The sequence below is a fragment of the Pochonia chlamydosporia genome, chromosome 6 (assembly GCF_001653235.2).
Source record: "Pochonia chlamydosporia 170 chromosome 6, whole genome shotgun sequence".
Lineage (NCBI taxonomy): Eukaryota > Fungi > Ascomycota > Sordariomycetes > Hypocreales > Clavicipitaceae > Pochonia > Pochonia chlamydosporia.
Window position 1 is genome coordinate 868,904 of NC_035795.1, and position 19,933 is coordinate 888,836.

At 50.9% G+C, this 19,933-nt stretch overlaps 2 protein-coding genes and 1 non-coding gene across 3 annotated transcripts; all 3 read left to right on the forward strand.

Annotated features, from left to right (window-relative positions):
- Window positions 1-4,409: 4,409 nt before the first annotated feature.
- Window positions 4,410-4,715, forward strand: VFPPC_16476 (hypothetical protein; the record flags this gene model as incomplete). Its single annotated transcript, XM_018294229.1, has 1 exon — window positions 4,410-4,715. The coding sequence occupies one exon, from the start codon at window positions 4,410-4,412 to the stop codon at window positions 4,713-4,715; it is 306 nt and encodes a 101-aa protein (XP_018141024.1).
- Window positions 4,716-16,560: 11,845 nt separating this feature from the next.
- VFPPC_17320 lies at window positions 16,561-16,641 on the forward strand. The gene has a single exon. It is a non-coding gene; the product is annotated as a tRNA-Ser (tRNA).
- A 1,378-nt stretch (window positions 16,642-18,019) lies between these two features.
- On the forward strand, window positions 18,020-19,148 carry VFPPC_14679 (PQ loop repeat protein; the record flags this gene model as incomplete). The annotated part of the gene is made up of 3 exons (XM_018292447.1): window positions 18,020-18,183; window positions 18,299-18,520; window positions 18,641-19,148. 3 exons carry the CDS (start codon window positions 18,020-18,022, stop codon window positions 19,146-19,148), a joined length of 894 nt encoding a protein of 297 aa, XP_018141022.1.
- Between the last annotated feature and the right edge of the window lie 785 nt (window positions 19,149-19,933).

Consider the following 19,933-nt stretch of genomic DNA (forward strand, 5'->3'; position numbering starts at 1 on the left):
CAACGGCCACAAGTCCAAACGAGGCCCCAAAAGTACCACGGCCTGGGCGGTGCTTGGCTTGTTACAACCCGGCCCAGATATGCCACCAAAGACGTACCACAGATAGAGTGCGGGTGGTGCAACATGGGGATTTCGCCGCACGTGTTTAGCCTTTCCAAGGCATGACTCCACGAGATGACTTGCGGACACTAGAGGACCCTCAAGATGGTGGCTGTCGGTAGGGACGGCATAGCGGGTAATTGCACTGAAGGGGCAATCGCTAGTGTCAGTTTACCTCAACGGCTGTCGCTGTTTCGGCTGGGCACCTGGGGCGTGCATCAGAGAGGAATTATCTGGCACCCTGGTCAGCTGGAGAACGCAAACTCCGCCTTCCATGACTGGGGAGGGGGTGTGATGCCAGGGCCTGGAGGTGTGTCTGCTTCGGGGCTCTGGAAGGGGTGGCTTGGAATCGCCCAGCCGCAATTGCTCCAAAGATGTTAGGGGGCATGTCGTCAACGACTTGCAGGACAGGACAAAACGGTCAGCATCTGCGACGGAAACATCCCGCTCGCCAGGGTCACGCTGCCAAAGCCTCAACTCAAGGTGCTAGGTTTTACGGGCAATTCAGAGCCAACATAGGCCATCACTGCATTCAACTTGGCGGAAATGCGGTCAGGCATGATATATTGTCGGTCCTACGTACACCGAACTAAAGAAGCGCCACCTGTGCGACTCGTGAATCTCAACCTCTCGGGTGATGAGTGGCTTTTAGCCAAAATTTGAGATTTGCAGCCTGGCTTATCAGCACCGAGGCCGATTTTGACAGATTGCGTTCTCATGTTGTTGGTGATCAGAGAAAGAATACAGCATCGTTCGACAAGTTTATCGAGATATGTCGACAGGTGATGGCGGAACTAAGGGCAGTTCAGTCTTTGACACTAAAGCAGAAGTCGTTTGTGCAGCCCTGTGGTTGGTTGAACGGTAGGCTGGCCCAGCTGGCTCCAGATTTAATCGTCACCACACCCCGCGCAAAACACGCAGGTCAAAAGTACCCGTCGGGCCTGCCATTCGTGACAACAGTAGGGACACCAGCTACGGCTTTGGCTGCCAGGGTCGAGTCTTTGTACCATGAGCCCACACCCAGCAGGGTATTCGGACAACCACCAAGATTGTGTTCGGCAGGTCATCCGGTCCCTTGGTAATGGTGTCACATTGAACTGAGGCACGCTTCGGGGCAAAGCGGAACTCGTTTCTTCCTTATTCTTGGCTCTGTTACAGAGGGCGACTGTGCTGGGAAGTTTGAACATCTTTCCACCAAGCAGCTTCTGACCTTGGTTCAGAGACTCTGTTGAACCTCTGACACCAAGTGCCGACCATGTCAATCGGTCATGGCGAGTGCAAATTTGACAAGTGAGGTACTGCCGAACTGCTGCAGTGGTGAGCTTTCACTCCCTTCCTCATCTAGTCAAGGTCCTCTGTGTATAAGATCACAGGAGATCCAAATAATAGCAATTGATCCTAACCAGGTTTTCAAGAATACGTATTGAAACCAGCATTGACTGAGTACCACGACGATAATCGAACATTGGTGGTACGCGGAAACGGGGGCTCGTCCAGTCTGCTGGAGTTTGTTAGCACCCGACCCGAAATAGCTTTTCAATGGCCCTGCCTCATCATAGCTGGCAGTAGTACTTCTTCTTACTACCAGAGGGTCAGGTTGAATTTCGCTTAATGACCACATCGACAAATCCGGCCACATGCATCAAACTATCTACAAAGGTGTCGGGGGTCATGGAACGGGTTCGTAATAGCAGGGTGGATATGGAGCACTCCCAGCCAAACCGAACGAGAACGAGGGCCAGCCGGTAGAGTATGTGCTCTACAGCAACGGGTGACATACACAGTACTTCAGGCTGTTGAGTCCCTTGGTTATTGTACTCCGTCCCCTCTGCTTCGATTCCGGCTTCAAAATCGTATGAGTGATGACTCGTTTTTGCCGGAGAGTATCTCCACCACTCGGCGGGCAAAAATAAGTGTGGCAACTCCTGTCAGAAAGAAACAGAAGATTTGCAAAGCTCTCCAACTTGTGTCAAGGTGCCTTCGGGGAATTAATCTACCGATGAAATTGCTCGTCCGTCGCGTCCACCTTCGAGCCCATCATTGCTGATCTATGGCACCAGCCAGGGCTCGTTGTTGACAACTTAATTCCAGTTCAAAGGTTGAGAGCCTTCACGGCAAAGGGCAAAATGGCTTGTCCTGGCCAACGGCGGGGAGAGCAATAAATCGCCTACTGACTCTGTGTGGTGTGTGGCTTCAGATGCGACGGGCTTGGTGACGCACGGAGACAAGTGACAGCTGGTCGGCCACTACCGACACGTTACGTCAGGCGATGGCAACTTCACTGTTGATTCGGGGCCGCCCTGGACTCCCCACGAACTGTTGTGGCATTTCTGTGGCTGCCAAATTCGTGGGGTGAGTCCATCAATATGAGCCGGTGGGGGTGGGACACCCAAATACAAACTTCTTTACCAGTGTTGACACCATCGTCGGGTCCCAGCACCAGATGCCCGAACCATAGAAAGAGACAAAGGTCAAATCATAAATACTGATTCGAGACAGCTGGGACGCCCGTAACAAACCCCGACTGGAAATTCCTGAGCGAGGATAGACGGCCGAGATGGGAACTGCAACTAGCAGTAGAAGTCCCAGGCATCCCACGGTATGTGGCGGACACCTGCTGTCACAACCATAATCTGGGGCCGGTCCCTGCGCCATCTCCGCCTACCCACTACCGGCATACCTACCACAAGCCGTTCTGCCAGATCACATATCCGAGGTTTGACGGAAATTATAGCGGCTTTGGGATGCGGACATGACTTTGGGAGACGTTACGCCAATGAAGGACGTCGAATCCTATCTTGACTCGGCCTTTTGTTCGTCAGTCATGGCTCCTGGCACCACCCAACGTGAGTATTTCGGAGTCAGTATGTCTTGGCACGAAAACCAGGGAATCCTTCGCTTAATCTCCCGATTTGACATTAATGCGCAAAATAATGCTAGAGTTCCCGGCCCTCAGCTTGCAAAATGAACACAATCAACAGCATTTTGATGCTCCGTCTTCGTTGGCCTTGAATGATAAGGAATTATTGTCGTCACAAATCCGACCAGGAGCCGTTCTCCTTGCTCCGCGGTCAGACAGACACACTCCCCCGATGCACTTGGCTCATGCTTGCGAAAGCCGAAGACCCACTTCGATTGTCTTGGAACTGGCCAGCCTCAAAACCCTGTCCGGCCGTTGGTTTCCTAATTTAGAGCCATCTCCGATTGTTCGCCGTACTATGCCGGGCAGGGGTTGCAGCCAAAAATGGTTTGAATTGGCGACAGCTAACCAAATCTGCCCCTCGGCAGGATAGGGCCGATGAACCGCCCACAGCATTTTCCCACGCAGTTTTCGCACGAACCAAGCAATCCAGGTTGATTTCACGAATACGCCGAAGGTCCCGGATAATGAGTCTTCATGCAGGCGAGGCGAGCATTCAACTTGGGAGAGATACGTCATGTCTGTGAGGACGGATGCTGTTGATGTGTACTCCGTACCGATAGAATGGCTTGGCACTGTCAGAAATGTACAACTTAACGATGCATGGACCAATGTCATCAGGTCAACAAAGCACACCACTGATTTATCGTCCTGGCATTATCTTCGCCTGGGGAGAGAGTCGGTTCATGCCATTGTGCGAACCATCTGCTCTCCTGTGATGAAATTTATCTGATAGTATGTTGGTTGATTAGTGGGCTATTTTTAGTCAGATTCTACCAAAAAAACCTGGTCATACCATCACCATTGACAATGCTGTAAGACACTGGCCGATCTGTTAGTCGGCGATAGGCTGTTGTGTAACGTGGCTCCTCAGACAGGGATGGCTGGGCAAGGATTGTCAGAGCCAGGGAACTTCTGTCAATGGTTGATGCAAATGGTTCTGTGAGTAAGCTGGTGGCCTGGGTGAACCTCCCCTCCCCCCAACGAAGAAAGACACGCCGCCTCAGAATCAATCCTCACTGTCGTACTCCGTACAATCGCAACTATCAGCGGACAAGGCACGGTCGATTCGGTCCCGTGTGAGGCATTTGAGGCCGGACTGACTGCTAAATTCTTAGCAGTGGGTACTGGTGGGTGGCTTCCACAGATTTGCCAGTTCATTGCCGCCACGGGCTGTTGAACACGCCAACTCGGATGTCGGCCAAGGTTCTCATCAGAGCGATGCCCGAGAGTTCACGTTCAAGATTGACATAATCAATTGTTTGAAGACCAGGTTCCTGACTTCGCAACCATCCACTGAAGACTCCGAGCCGTCTTCGATCAAGACGACGATCTAATTCGACGGCGGTGCTGCTCAAGCGGTCGAATCAAAGTCTAGCCCACTGACGCAATGCTTGAAGCTGAGAATTTCATTTCCTCCTGTTTAATAGCCGCCAAGCCAGACTGTGCGAACGCTAAGATAGCCGGCAGTCTGTTAAATTTGTACCATTTAACACATATTGCGGTTTCCAACTTTGATCTCGTGTGTACAATCCGCAAGTCTACTCATGACCCAGATCGCCCAATCCTTACGGAGTGTGGAAGGTGTTGTAGAAGTCAAGGCAGAGACACTGAATTCAGCTTAGGGTCGGCACTGGACCAGGGGATCGGCGTGCTGAGGGAGGGAACACATGAGCTACTCAACGTTTTGCATTGATTTCAGATCCTCCCATGGATAAGCATGCGGGAGACAGCTCGAGGAACAGAATCTCAAAGCTGGAACAATCAACATGTTTGGCAGCTGTCTTCGGAAATCAGCCACTTGTGGACACACATGTCGTCGAGATATGCCATCTTTCGATAGAGTCGCATTCTCTGGGAACCAGCCGATTCACTTTCTTGTTAGCCACAAACCGGGGCTCGAGAGCCTTGCTACAGTTTTCCCACTGCCAATTCACCATCTCGAATGGATGACCAGTTCTGATTTGGGCGCCGCGCCAGGCCCACTTGAGCAAAACCGGGGGCAGTGTAACATGCTCATGAGTGCCGAGATCTAGGTTGGAGGATTCTTCACCAAAAGCCCCCTGAGGGCATGTATCATTTACCTCCTCGTGCAAGCTCCTAAAATGCTGGGCGCCCTGTCTGAAGTTGCTTGGAGGCAGTGCCAGCTGCTCACGAAACGGCCAATGCGAGCTGGTGCTTGTATTGTCGCCAGAAAGCATGTATGTCTTCCTAGACACATGGCCACCGTTTGGACAAACCGATGCTGAGTTGTGCGGGATATTGCCCATTCTCGAAGGGTCTTTGCATCACCCTCACCGGATTGTGGCGCCGATTGTTGCAGGTGCAATTTCCCCCTGGTCGCGAAGGCTACCCCATTGAGGCAATTGGTAAACCCGTCCGTGGTTGCATCGATCCGATGTGAGAAGCACCACAATTGATTGCTTGTGTACCCAGGTACGACGCCTGCCAAACTTACTCGTACACCCTTGCGGAGCCAACCCGTCGAAGACTTCTTGCTGAATTCTGGCGGCAGAGATTCTGCAGACAGTGAAGAAGTTTGAAGCACAAGATTCTGGCAGCATATTCCGGTTCTCTGAGAGGTGACCAGACAGACAGAGGGTTGTCACTCGCTGGTCATGGCCAGTCACATTTCGTCCCATCCTGTTCAGCCGAACTTCAGTTGGCTTCTAACCCCCTCCCCCAGTCAACACACGCGAGTGGCGGGATAATAAGCATCTTTTGCAGAGACCCGGTATTTATGAATGCCATTGTGGATTGACCGAAGTCAGAGATCAGAGATTTGGTAGTTCACCAGAGACTTGATAAGCCACATCGACCTGTTCCTTGCTTTGTGTACCACCAGTGCAATGCAGTGGTTGGTGCACAGGTCCGCATCGAACACTTAATTTTTGCGACCTTGGTGGCGGTCTCACAACAGAGCGGGGTGTTGGAGCAGAGACGCACACAGTAGATTCTATCCGCTCGTCTTCTGCAGCGACCACAGCGTCGTCGATACTGACTCCAACTCCAATATTTCGAACCGAGGGCGCGGTAATGAAAAAGCTGGGCGCAGACGAGGTGTTTAGACGGATTTCCTCTTTGGTCGGCCAGTATCGGCCATTTCATGCTATTGCGCCGCCCCCCTAACTCCACCCCGAAGTTGCAATACAAAAGCCCTTTCCAAAGCAAAACCAGAAAATTGATCACGATGTCGCAGTTCCGCGCAGTCGGTAACCTCTAATATTGCAGAGCGTGTAAGAAGGTATGACACGGGATATGCTCGAATTGGCCAGATGCAGCATTGGGTCAAAACGCAACGCACTACTGGTCTGCAGACTAGGTGTTGTGAGTCTGGATTGGCAGACAAGTCTCAAGGATTTTTGGCGAAACAGCCGGGAGACAACGGGCAGCAGTTATGTTTTGTCGGCCAACTCTGGTTATGGGGCTGGTACTTTACGAGCCTCTGGCCCAACATGCATTCCGCTGATGGTGAGGGCGTTGCGCGGGCTTTGCGAATGCCACACCCTCTCTCCCTCAGGGGTGCCCAGATGACGGTTTATGGAACAGCTGGGACCACTCTCGTCGGAACAAGGTCCAGCATTTCACAACTCGGCACCTTCCCAATCCAAGTGCCGCTACGGAATATGGAGAAGACTTTTGGCCAACACAGTCAATGGATACATGGGGGCATGCGTGTCATGGAATGAGCATTGGCAAATGGCAATGATGAAAGCGATTCTACACATTCAGTAGGAATGGCCGGCTGATCATCACTAGATCTGCGAAAACAGCCACAACAGCACCGTCTTTTCTCGTTCGCGATTGGCCGTTCAATGAATTGCATGTTGTAGGTGTTATTGCACTTGAATATCTGGTGGTTCGATGGCTCGGCATAACTCTAGACGAGCAATAGAGTTGACTATTTCTCCGGGGCGACTTTCTCGGACCCAAGAGCTAGGCTTGGCTTTCGGTTGACTTTTGAGTCAGGTCACCCCGCATCGAATTGAGCAGACGGATGTTTGTGTTTCGACAGGTTATTGTTGGTGTTCACCATTGGCTTTACCACACCTATCCCTTCACGCAAGCCAGCCTGAGATACTGGTGCAACCAGGGAGATATGATAAAGCAGGACGGCATTCGTTCTCGAACGGTCCAGAAACGCTGACATCACAACATTCGGGGTCTTGGAAGAGCAGCAACTTCCAGAAATCCATTTGGCGCCGAGGACAGTGCTTTGCCAAGTCTGTATTGCAAAATCCAGCGGAACACGGCTTAGATCCAACATGAACAAGGCAGGTCCTCGAATTTTGTGACAGCTCCTGGTCGTATGTCAGCCGGAACCAAACTAAAAAGGGCAATTGTGTGCGCGCTTCTGTTCCTTCGACACGCCCTCTCCCACTTCTCCATTATGGAGCCGGAGAAGACAATTCCAACCAGACAGGGGATGGTGGCTCGCGCTTACATCTGTCAACAGGTTGTCTCTTTGTGTGGCGATGCGACCGTGGCGAGCTTCGCGTGGCATCCTTGCACCATGTCATCCTGGTCACTCATTACCTTTTCAACCTGGGCCGGCAGTCCAGTCTGGTTCTCTTGGATGGCTCCCGGCACAAGCCTCGACCCGCAATCAGTAAATTATCCGGTCAGGACTGCTGTACCGGGCCGCATCTGTTGTTCATGTACCACCGGCACATAGCGTCACATCGTGTGGTCATTTTCAGTGCTGAACAACAACCACGGCAGGCAGAGGCAGAGGCAGAGCCAAGTCGACAGCCAATCGCGAACGCTCGTTTACGAAGAGCCCAGAGTCTTTCCCGCCGCTTCAGGTGGTTCAATTATTACCCTGCTTGACGACACTTTTTATGCGTCTGATGGGCTATTCCTCGACGGAACTCTCTGCAATAAGTTCTTTTCTCATATCACACGAACCTGGGGGTGATAATGAAAATAACTTGCTCGGTCATTCTATGTCAAGTTGGTTGAAAGCCGCAGGAGACATAAGCTGAAGCTAACCGAGCAGTGACCTACGAGAGAGAGCTCAAAAACCTTCGAAGTCGTGCATCTGCCCCCCCGCGCCGCGCATCTTCTAACCGAGAGGTACCACCAAAATAGACTTCAATATGGTCTAACAATGGGACAAGGCTAGTAACTGTATTGGGTGTGGAATTCTTGCGCGCATCAATTCTCAACCAACATTACATTCCAGAAGCCTACGAATAGACTCGCCCCTCAGGTTGAGATCACAGTTGAACGAGTAAATGAGTTATCTAGTATAGGCGCTTCAGGTAGGCTGGCACAATCTCCGTCCGATGGGGAAAAAATGAAGCATTCCAGGGGACACAGGACCGGACCGAGTGCAGCATTACACCACAAGGCAGAAGTCGGGAATCTCGCACCTTTTGCGTATACGAGTTTTAGGGCCAACACCTGAAAGGCAGGCTTCGCATAAGCTGGAAGATATCATTGCATGCCCTTGTGCCACCAACCCAGGCGGCCCTTGTCTGATGCCCTCCGTGCTGGTTACTGAATTTAGGGGTTGTGGCGTTCGCACTTCGGGACCTGAATCCCGCCGACACAAGTTTACACCCCCTCAGGAACTCGAAAACTTTGGCCCCCGGCGGTTCAGCCCATCGACAACCACCCGACCGGAGGCTATTGTTGGCGTCCAGAGATCTGTTGCCTCTAATATTAGCCTGGCACTCGGCTCGGGACTCGTCAACTTGCACATGTGCAGCTACACCTACAGCCAAAGCACCATGGTTGCCAAAGCTTTTGCTCTCGATGTATCATTGATGTCTTTTGCCTCGACGGCGCTGTAAGCGCGGACTAGGTCGAGCCCGTCACACACCGCATCAGAGTATTTAACCCCAGAACCGGTCAGCCTGCACTGGCCAGGCTCGTCTGCAGAACTCATCAGCAAAGACGAAAGATGACATCCGTCATGGCTGACAAGCCCACAGGGGTTATTGCTAGTTGTGCTTGGCACTCCCCACCTGTTCTGTCTCGTGGCATGCCCTGGAACTTGCAGCATCGATATTTGTTGCGGCTTTTAGGCTGACCAGACTTGGTTCCTCGTCAATGGATAGCGCAAGAGTGCTGACTGGTCAGCATCCAAACATCCTTGCGTTTTCGATTCTTCATCCAATCTATGGAAAGTGGCCTGTCCGGAGTGCCTGTTGCTCACTTTCTACCTTGTCCTGGGCGGGCGCACTTAGCATTCTTCCAAGCGAGCCATGATCCTTCCAGTCTTATACTGCACAGACCGCACCGGGCCTGGATCCATGCGCAGCAGCCTTTGAGAGAGTGCATCACACCATGGTTTGCCACTAGGAACAACTTTATTGACACGCGACTGTTCCAGAAAAGGACGAGACGAACTGGAGACACAGATAGGCAGGAGTAAGCTGACTAGGAGGTGCGGAGATTGGATTTGACAATCTAACAACCTGGAGTCTTTTGCTTTGTTTGGCGAAAACAGAATAATTGCTATGCTGAGCCTTTTGTTCGCCTAGTGCATTGTTTCGACAGGCTCACCTCAATCCTTCTATGCTCCCTCGTACCTCGCACACGTGTGTACAGAAAATATTGGCATCCTGGGGACCTTGGTGCGTCTTCGGATGCAAACTATTGTCCCAACAAGCATGCCAGACAATGGATTTTGTAGTCCGCGGTGTTCAGGGTGCTGCGGATAAGTACGGCATGCAGAGAGTTATCTTTGGTTCCGCCTCTTTCCTAACAACAACCGCCTCAAGTGTCCAGTGCTCTCGGGCTATCATACGTCGCCGAGAAGAAGCCATTTCCCGTGGCTAAATATTTTACAAGTACACTGTCAGCCACCAACGTTCAGGATGAAGAAACTGCAAGCCACAGGCTATCCTCGCCAGTTTGTTGTGGTCGCTGTTGGAAAAGCAGTAAGCACTGCGCTGGACATTGTTTGTTCATCAGAGCCCTCATTCTCTGTGTGAATATATCAGGGTGGCTTGGTGGTTGCGGTTAGTTGACACAGAACATGATTGACACTAGATGGTATCTGAACCCTTCGAACGATTGTGTCCAAGGCAGCAAAACTGGGTCAAGCGGGTGCAACGGCTGGTGATCTGGTTGATAATAAGTTGCAACTATTGCGTACCAAATTGGCGGTTTGCGGTGGACTAATTATCACCGGCATCCTATCTTTGATTTTTCATCGGCTGAGAACCTAACAAGTCAAACTTCCTCGAAGGGCACCAAAGTGCCACGGAATGAGAAATTGTTGCGACTCGGCAGAACAACTGGTTTATTTTGCCATCCGCTTCTCGAGCTAACGGATCCGACGGTTACTCTTCAGTTTATGTCTGTTGGTTCAGACACTTTGTGACCTTTTGTTCTGATTGAATGAGGCCACACCCCTCCAACATCGAAATTACCGCCCTAATTACTGGCATCAAACAGGTTTCTCGAACCAGACTGTCGGGTTTCGAGAGTAACCTGCCATTTTCAGAACAGATTGCGTAAGGTCGCCATCGACATCGGTCACGAATTCTGTCAATGATGCCGTCCAAAGCCTCTGGTGGGGACGCGCCATTTCTGGTAATCTCGGCACAAAGACATGCATGGTCTGGCTGAAGATGAAAAATAGTTTGACCCTTAATAATACTGATTGTCACAAATGCATGGGGGCATTTCACTTTCCCGACTGTGAGAGGGAGAACAGCTGCAAGACGATCAATAAAGCAACCGCCATGGAACCGATTCGGCCAAAGTTGGCGACATTTTGCCCATATGCTAATAATATGGCTGGTTCAGTGGACATGGTATGGCTTTTTCTTGTACCAAGCCACAACAAGCAAGTCAAAATCAAACCGTATTATCCATGGTACTTCACATAATGACCAGCATTGTCAAATGTGCCGCGGCGAAGGCTTGTCGTGGCCAATTCAATCTCGTCTCGTGAGCCAGTCACCTACTTAGATGTTGCGGTACATGCAGCAATTCAGCCCGTGGGAAGAAACGGAATAGCTTGACATCCTGTGCCGTGTGGCCATGTTACGGTAGTTGCGACATTTCTCCTCGCATCGATGCAGTCCGGCTCATCAACGATGCCGCATGTGCTGAAGATCGACCAGAAATGAGAATATGAAACGGAGTAAGGTCCTGGACATGGAGCAGCCAGATGGCACAACCATGCCCAGTTGTGATCAGCACAATACGTGGACACTTGGAAATGGGAACAGTAGCATCAGAATATCAAGTCAGGAACATCGGCAACATGAGTTCGAGGCTCACACTTGGCTGCAGGAGAGGTGTTGGCCTGGGCATGAAATGCAGAGCACTCTTGGACCCAAGCCAAGCAACCCGGGGGACACCACTTTCTGTAGCCAACCACAACTTGGTGGCACAGTGGTATGTCACTCTTGCATATCTAAACATAAACTACGGCACATTTCCCCTCATTTGGCGCGAACACATGCACAACGACATAAACAAGGGCCTTGTTTTTGCACGATTTTGATCAGTGGCTGGTGCGGCTGGAACGATGCTTGACAGTTGAAGTATAACGCCATCTCATTTCGGACGAAATATCGAGATTTGGCTACAATAAGCTCGCCTGGTCGAAAATCGCCCAAACACTGGAAACCGTTATGCTGGAGAAGCGAGGCATATCCATACTATTGAATGTCCTTGGCGCCGAGAAGAGGTCAACTGATGGGTCCAACCTTGGCCGAGAATGGGACCATCTTGCCTGCATTGTTAGTCGGATGAACGAGCGTGCTGCTTGGTTCCAAATTCTCGGGTCGTAGGCAACAGCAAAAGAGGTGCAGCAACTGGGTAAAAGAGGCCGTGAATGCTCAGGGTAGGCAGGCACATTTGTCTGGATGATGAGAACTTTTGGCGTGCAACGGGAGTACGCGTCCCCCGACGAGCCAGGAGGACAGCCCGCCCCTGTCACCCTCCTTGTCTCCGGGCAAGTTGTGAACGCCTTCCCAATGTTCAACCAAGCCAAGTTCTTGTCAGCGAGATGCTGGCCGAATGAGGCGATAGCCGGCACTGTCCCTCTTTGGCAAGCTCGTCTCGCATGTGGCGGGCGGGAGGATGCCTAGAGCTCGCAAGTGGAACAGCCGCGCGGGTGCTACTCTGCACGCGATGTGGACGTTGACAGGCAGGATGGATGGATGAAGAATGCAGAAGCAAGCACAGGATCTCTCCATCCATCAATCGCCACGACGGTTTGATCGAGTCGGACCGACTGGGGTCTGAACGAAAGGCCACAGAACTGGCCAGCCCAGCCAACACGGCAGTCGTTTATCGATGCACCATCCACAGGGTGCCACTTGGGAGGCACATGCAACCACAGAAGGGCAATTTTCATCCAATCTTGAACCCGGTACGGAGGACAGAGTACATGCTCCTCTACTGGCAGCCACAACAACTACCTGATAGCGGCTCTCTCGCAGTGGGGGAGGTTCTCCAGAACGGCTCCAGGATGGAATACACACACTCCATACATACGGGGTACATCCAGTACGGCTGTTCAGCGGCAGGCAGATGGACGGAGGTGGACGACGGAGTAGCTCTGGTACGGAATACGGAGGTTACAACGGAGAGCCCAAAAAATCTGCAACACACCAACCGTCCTTTAATTGAGAAAACATCCACCCTCCGTTGTTTTGAGCCTGGAATATTCATCCAGCACAGCTGCAGGTGCAGGTCGTTCAGTCTCATCCAAGTAAGAGCCGCAAGGGAAAGGGTCCCGATGCGTCCATAAGCCGACGACCTAATCCGCCCGGCACGCCCCTACCCCCCAATTTTGCAGAGGTTTTTATCCGTTGCTCACACACGGCTCCTGAAGGCCCAGTTTGGCAGTCATTGTCTCCATTAAAAAACACAGGGGATAGTTGAGGTTACTTGCTTGCTGACCACAAAGCTCGCGCTCGATACACGGATGGGCTCATGCTGTACTCGGCACAATGCCAATGTCACGCCCCTACGTAGACTCAAGTCCACCACTTTGTTCCCGCGTGGCGGGCTGTGATAAGCTTTATGGGGGAACTAGGCCGTCATGCGATTCGTCCATTTACGATGTCATCCAGAAAGGGAATTGAAACCCGTCCCAGAACTCGGCCGCGATGTCATTCGTACCCAGCTCAAGTCAGGGATGAGAGAGACTCCGAGAGCTCGCCAGCTCGCTCGATGGCACACCTGGAGACACAGACACAGATGAGGGTGAGCTGATCAGGAGCATCCGAGTACCTGGCATGCCCAGTAGTGTGTGCTTCCAACCAACTCAATGTTACATGCTCTGAAGAGACGAAACCTGCTGGTTACTGAATTTGTTCCCATCTGGCGCTGCAGCTCCAGAATAACAAGGCCTGGCGAAGGATTGCACACCAGGCAGGGGGCGTGTTTGCGAGAAGTACGACCCGTCCCCCAATTTTATTTTACATTGTTGGTTGGCGAACGATGAAGTATGAATCAATTCATCCATCCATCCATCCATCCGTCCGTCCATCCGCCCAGCCTACCTTGCATCCATCGACTGACCTGAATGCCTGTCCTTGCCTACCAACAAAGCTTGTGATTGCCATTTGTCAAAAGTTGCATTGCAATTACGCAGGTAACGTCTTTGTTGATTAGGTTTGGTTTTAGTCTCCCCGATCTAGCCGCTGGTTCGTGGAATAAAACTACCAAGACATTAGAGTCCGATAAAAACGAAACCGTTTAATATACGAGGAGCGGCACTTGACTACTGCACAAAGCTAAACGAGACCACTTCCGAAGTCTAATAACACCCGAAAAAAAAAAAAAAAAAAATGCAAGACTCCCTCCCGGCCGACCACAAAAAAAGTCTAATCGGTTCGAGAAGCTGACTCGGAAATTTGGCCAAGTCCGAGGCACAGCCCAGCAACAGAAGAGCAAGGGGCCAAGCCAACAACCCTTTACCAGCACCGACCGGCTCATTCACCTGATCCGTCTGCATCTGCATGCCGTGGTCTAATTACTCTACTCCGTACTCTCCTTGGGATTTTGGAATTTTCTTCGGTCTCTTCCCTTCCCTGCCCACCGTGCGCAATTCTTCGGAGGGAGGCGGAAGACCCAAAAGACCTTCTGAGTAGGTGGTCTTGCGCACGGTCCTGGATGGAACGGTCCGTAGTATTCGAACGCGTGTTCTAATCCTCCGGGGAAGGCGGTTCGTACAGTTCTAGAAACCTTTGCAGAAGTGCTCCGTCCATGTCTTAGTTTTTTTGCCCCCCGTTGGGGTCGAAGATCGATCGGCGAGATGGCGGCCTGGCTTGCTTGCTTGCTTGCCTGCGTGCGTGCGTGCACGGGCGGAATGTGTTTTGCTGTGCGAGATTGATTGAGCGAGTGAGTAAGAGTGCTGACGGGCTTTTCTTGTTGTCGTCATTGTGTCGCCTGGGCACCTAGGTAGGCTTGATCTGTCTGTGAGTGTGACTGTGATTATGCTTGATGATTTACATGCCTAGCTTGGTAGGTAGGTTTGTTTGATCGGCCCTAACAGTTACCTCAACGGTGCGAATAATGGTCCCGTGAGGACCTCTGTGGGACTGCTTATTGCGACCTTGAGAAATACATGTGTTGTGAATGACTGTGTGGTTTGAATTGTCTTATTAGACGCTTGATTGATTGATTTGTTTCTTGTCATATGGCTTAGAGGTCTAAAATCAGATAGGCTGGTGTAGGGTAGTCTAATGTTTGAACGAACATACATCATACTTATTGGAGTTTGAGGAAAGGATGCCGTTTACAGGAAGATGATGATGACGGGAGAATTCGTTGACCGTATCTTTCTCTTCGGGGCAATTAATCCGTTTATTACAGGCCCTATGAGTTTTCGGTTCTTCATTCGCAAAGTCAGCGCCATATGTCATCATTTATCAGAGTGACAGACAGGCTCGGAGACCATATGCAAGACTTCTCAAATGCGCACTACAGAGAGCGATTAAAATAAAAGCAATTTAATCCATCTGTACAATTGTGACAGCATCACATCACATTTCTACGCACAAGAATGACGGACAGCTACGACACCTGGAGTGTAGGGTAGGTAGCAAATGCGGAATACAACTCGAGCATATGGGAATCAGATACCGACGACTGACCCAGTGCTGAGACTGTTGTCTGGAGTGATGATGACGTGTAATGGGTTTCCCTATAAAGTAGGAAGTTTGGCAGATAGACGGGTGTGCTATTTTTGCTGTGGTGTTATGGCATTACTTGTGAGGTTGAACAGAGATGCAGTACTGCCACTGCGATATGAACTGGATGGATTTGGGTTCTGGGTGCGACAATGTAGTTTATGACAGTTTTCTTCATTGAAATTTGGACAATGAGTATGCCGTTCTTGTGATATGCCACCTCTGAGGATATTGTGTATTCGTCTGTACGCTGGATTGTATTGCAGTACTGTTTCAAGTATGCCGTGTTGTTGCACCAAACGTGCAGGAAGTAGATGGATTTAGACGAAATTCAAGGTTAACGTTGTGGCTACGTCTCAAACAGTCTTGGGAATGTAAAGTCCTGAAGAGGATTGGTAGGCTTGCGTTGGGCTTTTATCTGGTATCTCCGAGGTGCTGCGAGCTACGATAGAGTGAACTTGACGATTGAGCGCTGTTTGTGTACTTCACAGGTTATCTGTTGCCATTGACGCACGAGTGAGAAAGCAATACTTAGTGATTGGGTTGAGGCTTTGGACCACAATGAGTGTATCCTGTGCTTGCTGGTTGATAAGAATATCGAAAGTTAAGGTGAGTTGGCTGTGTCGAACAAAAAGCTGCAGGGCAACTTGCATGCGTAGAGGGCCAGCTACAATGTCTCACGCCTTGGAGTCTTGATGATGAACATAGCAGATAAGGGAGGCTAGATAAACAGATTTGAGATACTTTGTATGGTGGTGTGATAATAGAACCTCGCATTGGTCTAAGCTGCGCATTTTATATTGTCTGCTTGCCTGTATACTCATCTCATCGCGGCAACAATGGCATTCAATGAGGTATACCGCTATTAGATGAAGAGCGGGAATCTCGTAAGATCACGGATGAAGAAGACGGGCGTGTTGTAGACCCAGTCAAGTTGCCTTCCTGGTGTAGAATTTGGTAGAGAAGTCCCCCGGGTCGCGGGTTGGGTCTGTCAACGGCAGCTTGGAGCTATTGTCTTAGGATTCTTGCTGGAATTGTCTCCGATTGCACAGTTTCAAAGATGATGTGCGGTATTGATGGGTTGTGCAACGCCTGCTCTGACTCTTTACTGGAAGTCTAAAGCATTGTATTAAATAAGTGTTATTTGGAACAACTGAAAGTGTGTAACATGGCGAGATGAGTGTAGTAAATGAGGCAGCGTGGCAGAAGCGGTACAGCATAAAACGCAAGTAAGAACTCTGGTGCATGTTCCGCGTACGCATGCTGAATAGTCAAATGCGTTACATTTACATGTGCATGTTGTTTTAAAAGAAACACAATGTCATTACATGGCGATTCAGACAATAGGTGTGTGGTGTGGAACCAATCCAGCAAGCGGGGCTGTAGACGTTTAAGTAAAAATAATGGGGCTTCAAGCTTTGAGATCAAGGCAACATGGCCGAGTGGTTAAGGCGACAGACTCGAAATCTGTTGGGTTCGCCCGCGTCAGTTCGAATCTGGCTGTTGTCGTTCTTTTTGCACTTTTGCACCATTTTTTTTGATACTTGGCCGGCGTATTTTGAGGCTCTACCATTTGTATAGTCAATTATTGTTTTTTTTTCTCTTTTAATTCCTTGGATTTTTTTTTATATGCAATGGTAGTACTACTGGACATGATGGGCTGTCCAGCTTGGTAAGTGGATAGGAGACGTGATGATGGAGCCAGTGGCCCCTTTAACCTTGCTTTGCCCAAGAAAGCAAGTGCTCACGTGTGCTACGAGCAATCTCAATGCAACTGGGCAATAGACGCAATCAGGATTTGAGAGGTAGCAACATTAGTGGGTGATGCTGCTGTGCTCAGAACAGTCAATTCAGCAACCTCGTGTATGCGAATGCTGCATGAAATGAGTTGAGACATAGCTGTCATCTCATGCAAAGTTTGGATGGTGGAGAAACAAGCTTTGTGGCCTCGTGTTTTTGTCTTCAGGGACATGGGAAGGGCCAACGGGTCGGTCGGTAGAGGACTTGGCGATTGCAGGGCTGATGGAAATGATGCAGACAGGCTACTGAGGCCCTAGGTATGGAGAAGGTTGAGTTCTTGTCGACATGGACATTGGCATGGACATGGATTGAAGTCAAGCTAGAAGTGGTCTCGGTTGGCTTGAGCCTGGTTCAATTTGATGTTCGAATAAGAGGCCGCATGCAGGCCATTCCCCTTCAATGTTTGACTCCATGTCTGTAGAGCCTGGTTCTGGTAGCTCATGTCGCTGTGATTTGACTCCCCGCAGCGCTCTGCTGCACACCTTGGTGGAGCTGGCAGCCCCCTTAGTGGCGCCCTCACTGCCGGCCCTCTGTGGTCGAGTCAAGGTTCCTCTGTGGTCCCCTGTGGTCCGCTGTGGTCCGTTGATCTTCGCTAACGGCAGCCCCTGACTTGTGCACCCTTGGGCCACCCAAATCCCCATCTTGCTGCTTACTCATATCACAGCCCGCCGCCAGCCAATTGACTGCCGTGTCCGTCTCACCAAAACGGAAGTCGCGTCCAAGCATCGAATTCCAGCAAATTTGTCCCGCCTTCAGACATCCACGCCAAATCCAATCCAGTCCTTGTCCCTCTCAGTCCACTCCCGAGTCTCCGGAAAAAGAACCAGACTCGACTCCCATCCTTTCCGTCGCCTTCACCCCAACGCTCGTTCTAGTTTGCACTTTCAATATTGTATTCTCTGCGCCGTGTCGATGCGAATGGACTCTTTATAAACGTTTAGCGATTTATTCATTTCTTGTGCTTCTACTCTGCTTTTCCTTTGCTGCCGCCGGATACGGTCGCTCACTCCCTCACGCTTGAAACTCGTCCCGTCCGCAGCTTCCATCCCTCTCCTTGTCGACCGACGACGACGACAACCACGGCATCATGACTTGGCTTACCAACTTGACGGGCTTTGTTGCCCCCTTCTTCATCATCATGTCGCCCATTATATCCTACGGCGACCAGATTCTCGCCATGCATCGGAATAAATCTAGCGCAGGCTTTTCCTTGGATATCCCACTGATCATGCTGGTGGCATCGTTTCTCAGGTATGCTTGCAGCTCGCGATTTACCAACTGCGAATGTTCTTATGCATGCGCGCGGACGATGCGGAGCTGTGTCATCACCCTATACAACAGCCCTGTGCTAATTTGTGCCGTCTAGAATCTTTTACTGGCCTGGTGCTCGATTCGATGCGAGTCTGCTGGTGCAGTCGTTGATCATGGTCGTGGTGCAGCTGATTTTGCTCAAGATTGCCCTGGAACATAGACCACTGCCTGCGACTAAGGGCGGTGAGGGTAGCATACCATTTTCTGGCCTCGAGAGCGGCGGTCCGTTCTCCCTTCAGCGCCCGTACAACTTTTGGCAGTGGCGGTCGCACAAGCCGTAGGTGACAATGGACTGACTGTGCCCAGCGCTGGAGCTACCAATGCTTTATGCAAAGGTGATGCAACGGCGGCGGGCGCGAGTAAAAGGAACAATTTGCTAATGTTACACGCACCACAGGTACTGGCACTTCCTCCTCTACCTTCTCGGCGGCCTCATTGTCTGCGAAGTCCTCTTCCGACCCATGGAACCCATCTACGACGCCTACTCTGTGCTCATCGGATACCTCGGCCTCTCTATCGAAGCGACCCTGCCCATCCCCCAGCTCATCGCCAATGCCCAATCACAGTCATGCAAGGGCTTCCGGCTCTCTGTCCTGGCGAGCTGGATTGGCGGTGATGCAATGAAGGTGTTTTGGTTCTTTACGTCTACGAGCGAGATCCCGCTAGCTTTCAAAGTCTGCGGCTGCTTCCAGGCGGCGTGCGACTGTTTACTGGGTGTTCAGTATTTTATGTACGGAGCTGGGGATAACGAAGCCATTTTGAAAGAGCATGCCATGGAAGAGGCGCACTGGGCACATGGCCACCGAAATTCACACTCACACTCACACTCGCACTCGCACTCTCATACACGCAGCCTGTCACCCGGAAAGCGAGGCACCGTATTCAGCGACACCGAGACGGAATAGATGACTGTCTTGGGGACGGTTTTAAGCTTGTTACGTGACGGGAAGGCGAGGATGCAGACCGACCGCCTCTTGCTTACACTTGGTTGTCTGCAAGGGCATGAGGGCATATATGCGAATGGGGGAAGGACTGCTGTCGACATATCTCATGAGTGCGCCCCGTGAGAGCATCGCAGGACTGAATGCAATTGAGGGGCGGAATCGAACTGGTAGAAACGATCACGGTACGGGTGCGAGTATGGGTGCAATTGAGGGTTAAATCCAAAGAAACAGGATACACATATGGCGGATAAAGTGATGTAGGTTTGGCGAGTCTGGAGTTGGTCTGGATACAGGATCAGGTTCAAAGCGTTGGTTGGAAGCTGGAGGACTGGAAACGAAACTCAGGCATCTCGCCCCTGGCGCGTCAGGCGTTAAGTCATGATAGAGCGGTACAGCCAAGCCCGCAAGACCACGGGGTATTTAGTCCGCCCGTGAGCATAAAGGCGCGTATATAATATTGTAATAAGAGCCCAAGAGGCATTTATTTGAGAATATCAAGTTAAAACTGTTCACTTTTCCCATGTTGTGGTGTCTATTGTGCAGTCATTGTCGACGTCAGTTGTAGCCGCTATCGAGCCTGCACCACGCAACTCCTGGATTTGGGGGATCCGAGTGCCCAGCCACCTCATTTTCACCTTGCATCATCAGGCGACAACCGCCATTGGTAGTAGGCAACCAATTATTCAATTGTCTTTGCGACGTTGTTACTGAGCTGCATCTCCTGCAGGTTGATTGATTTGACGGCT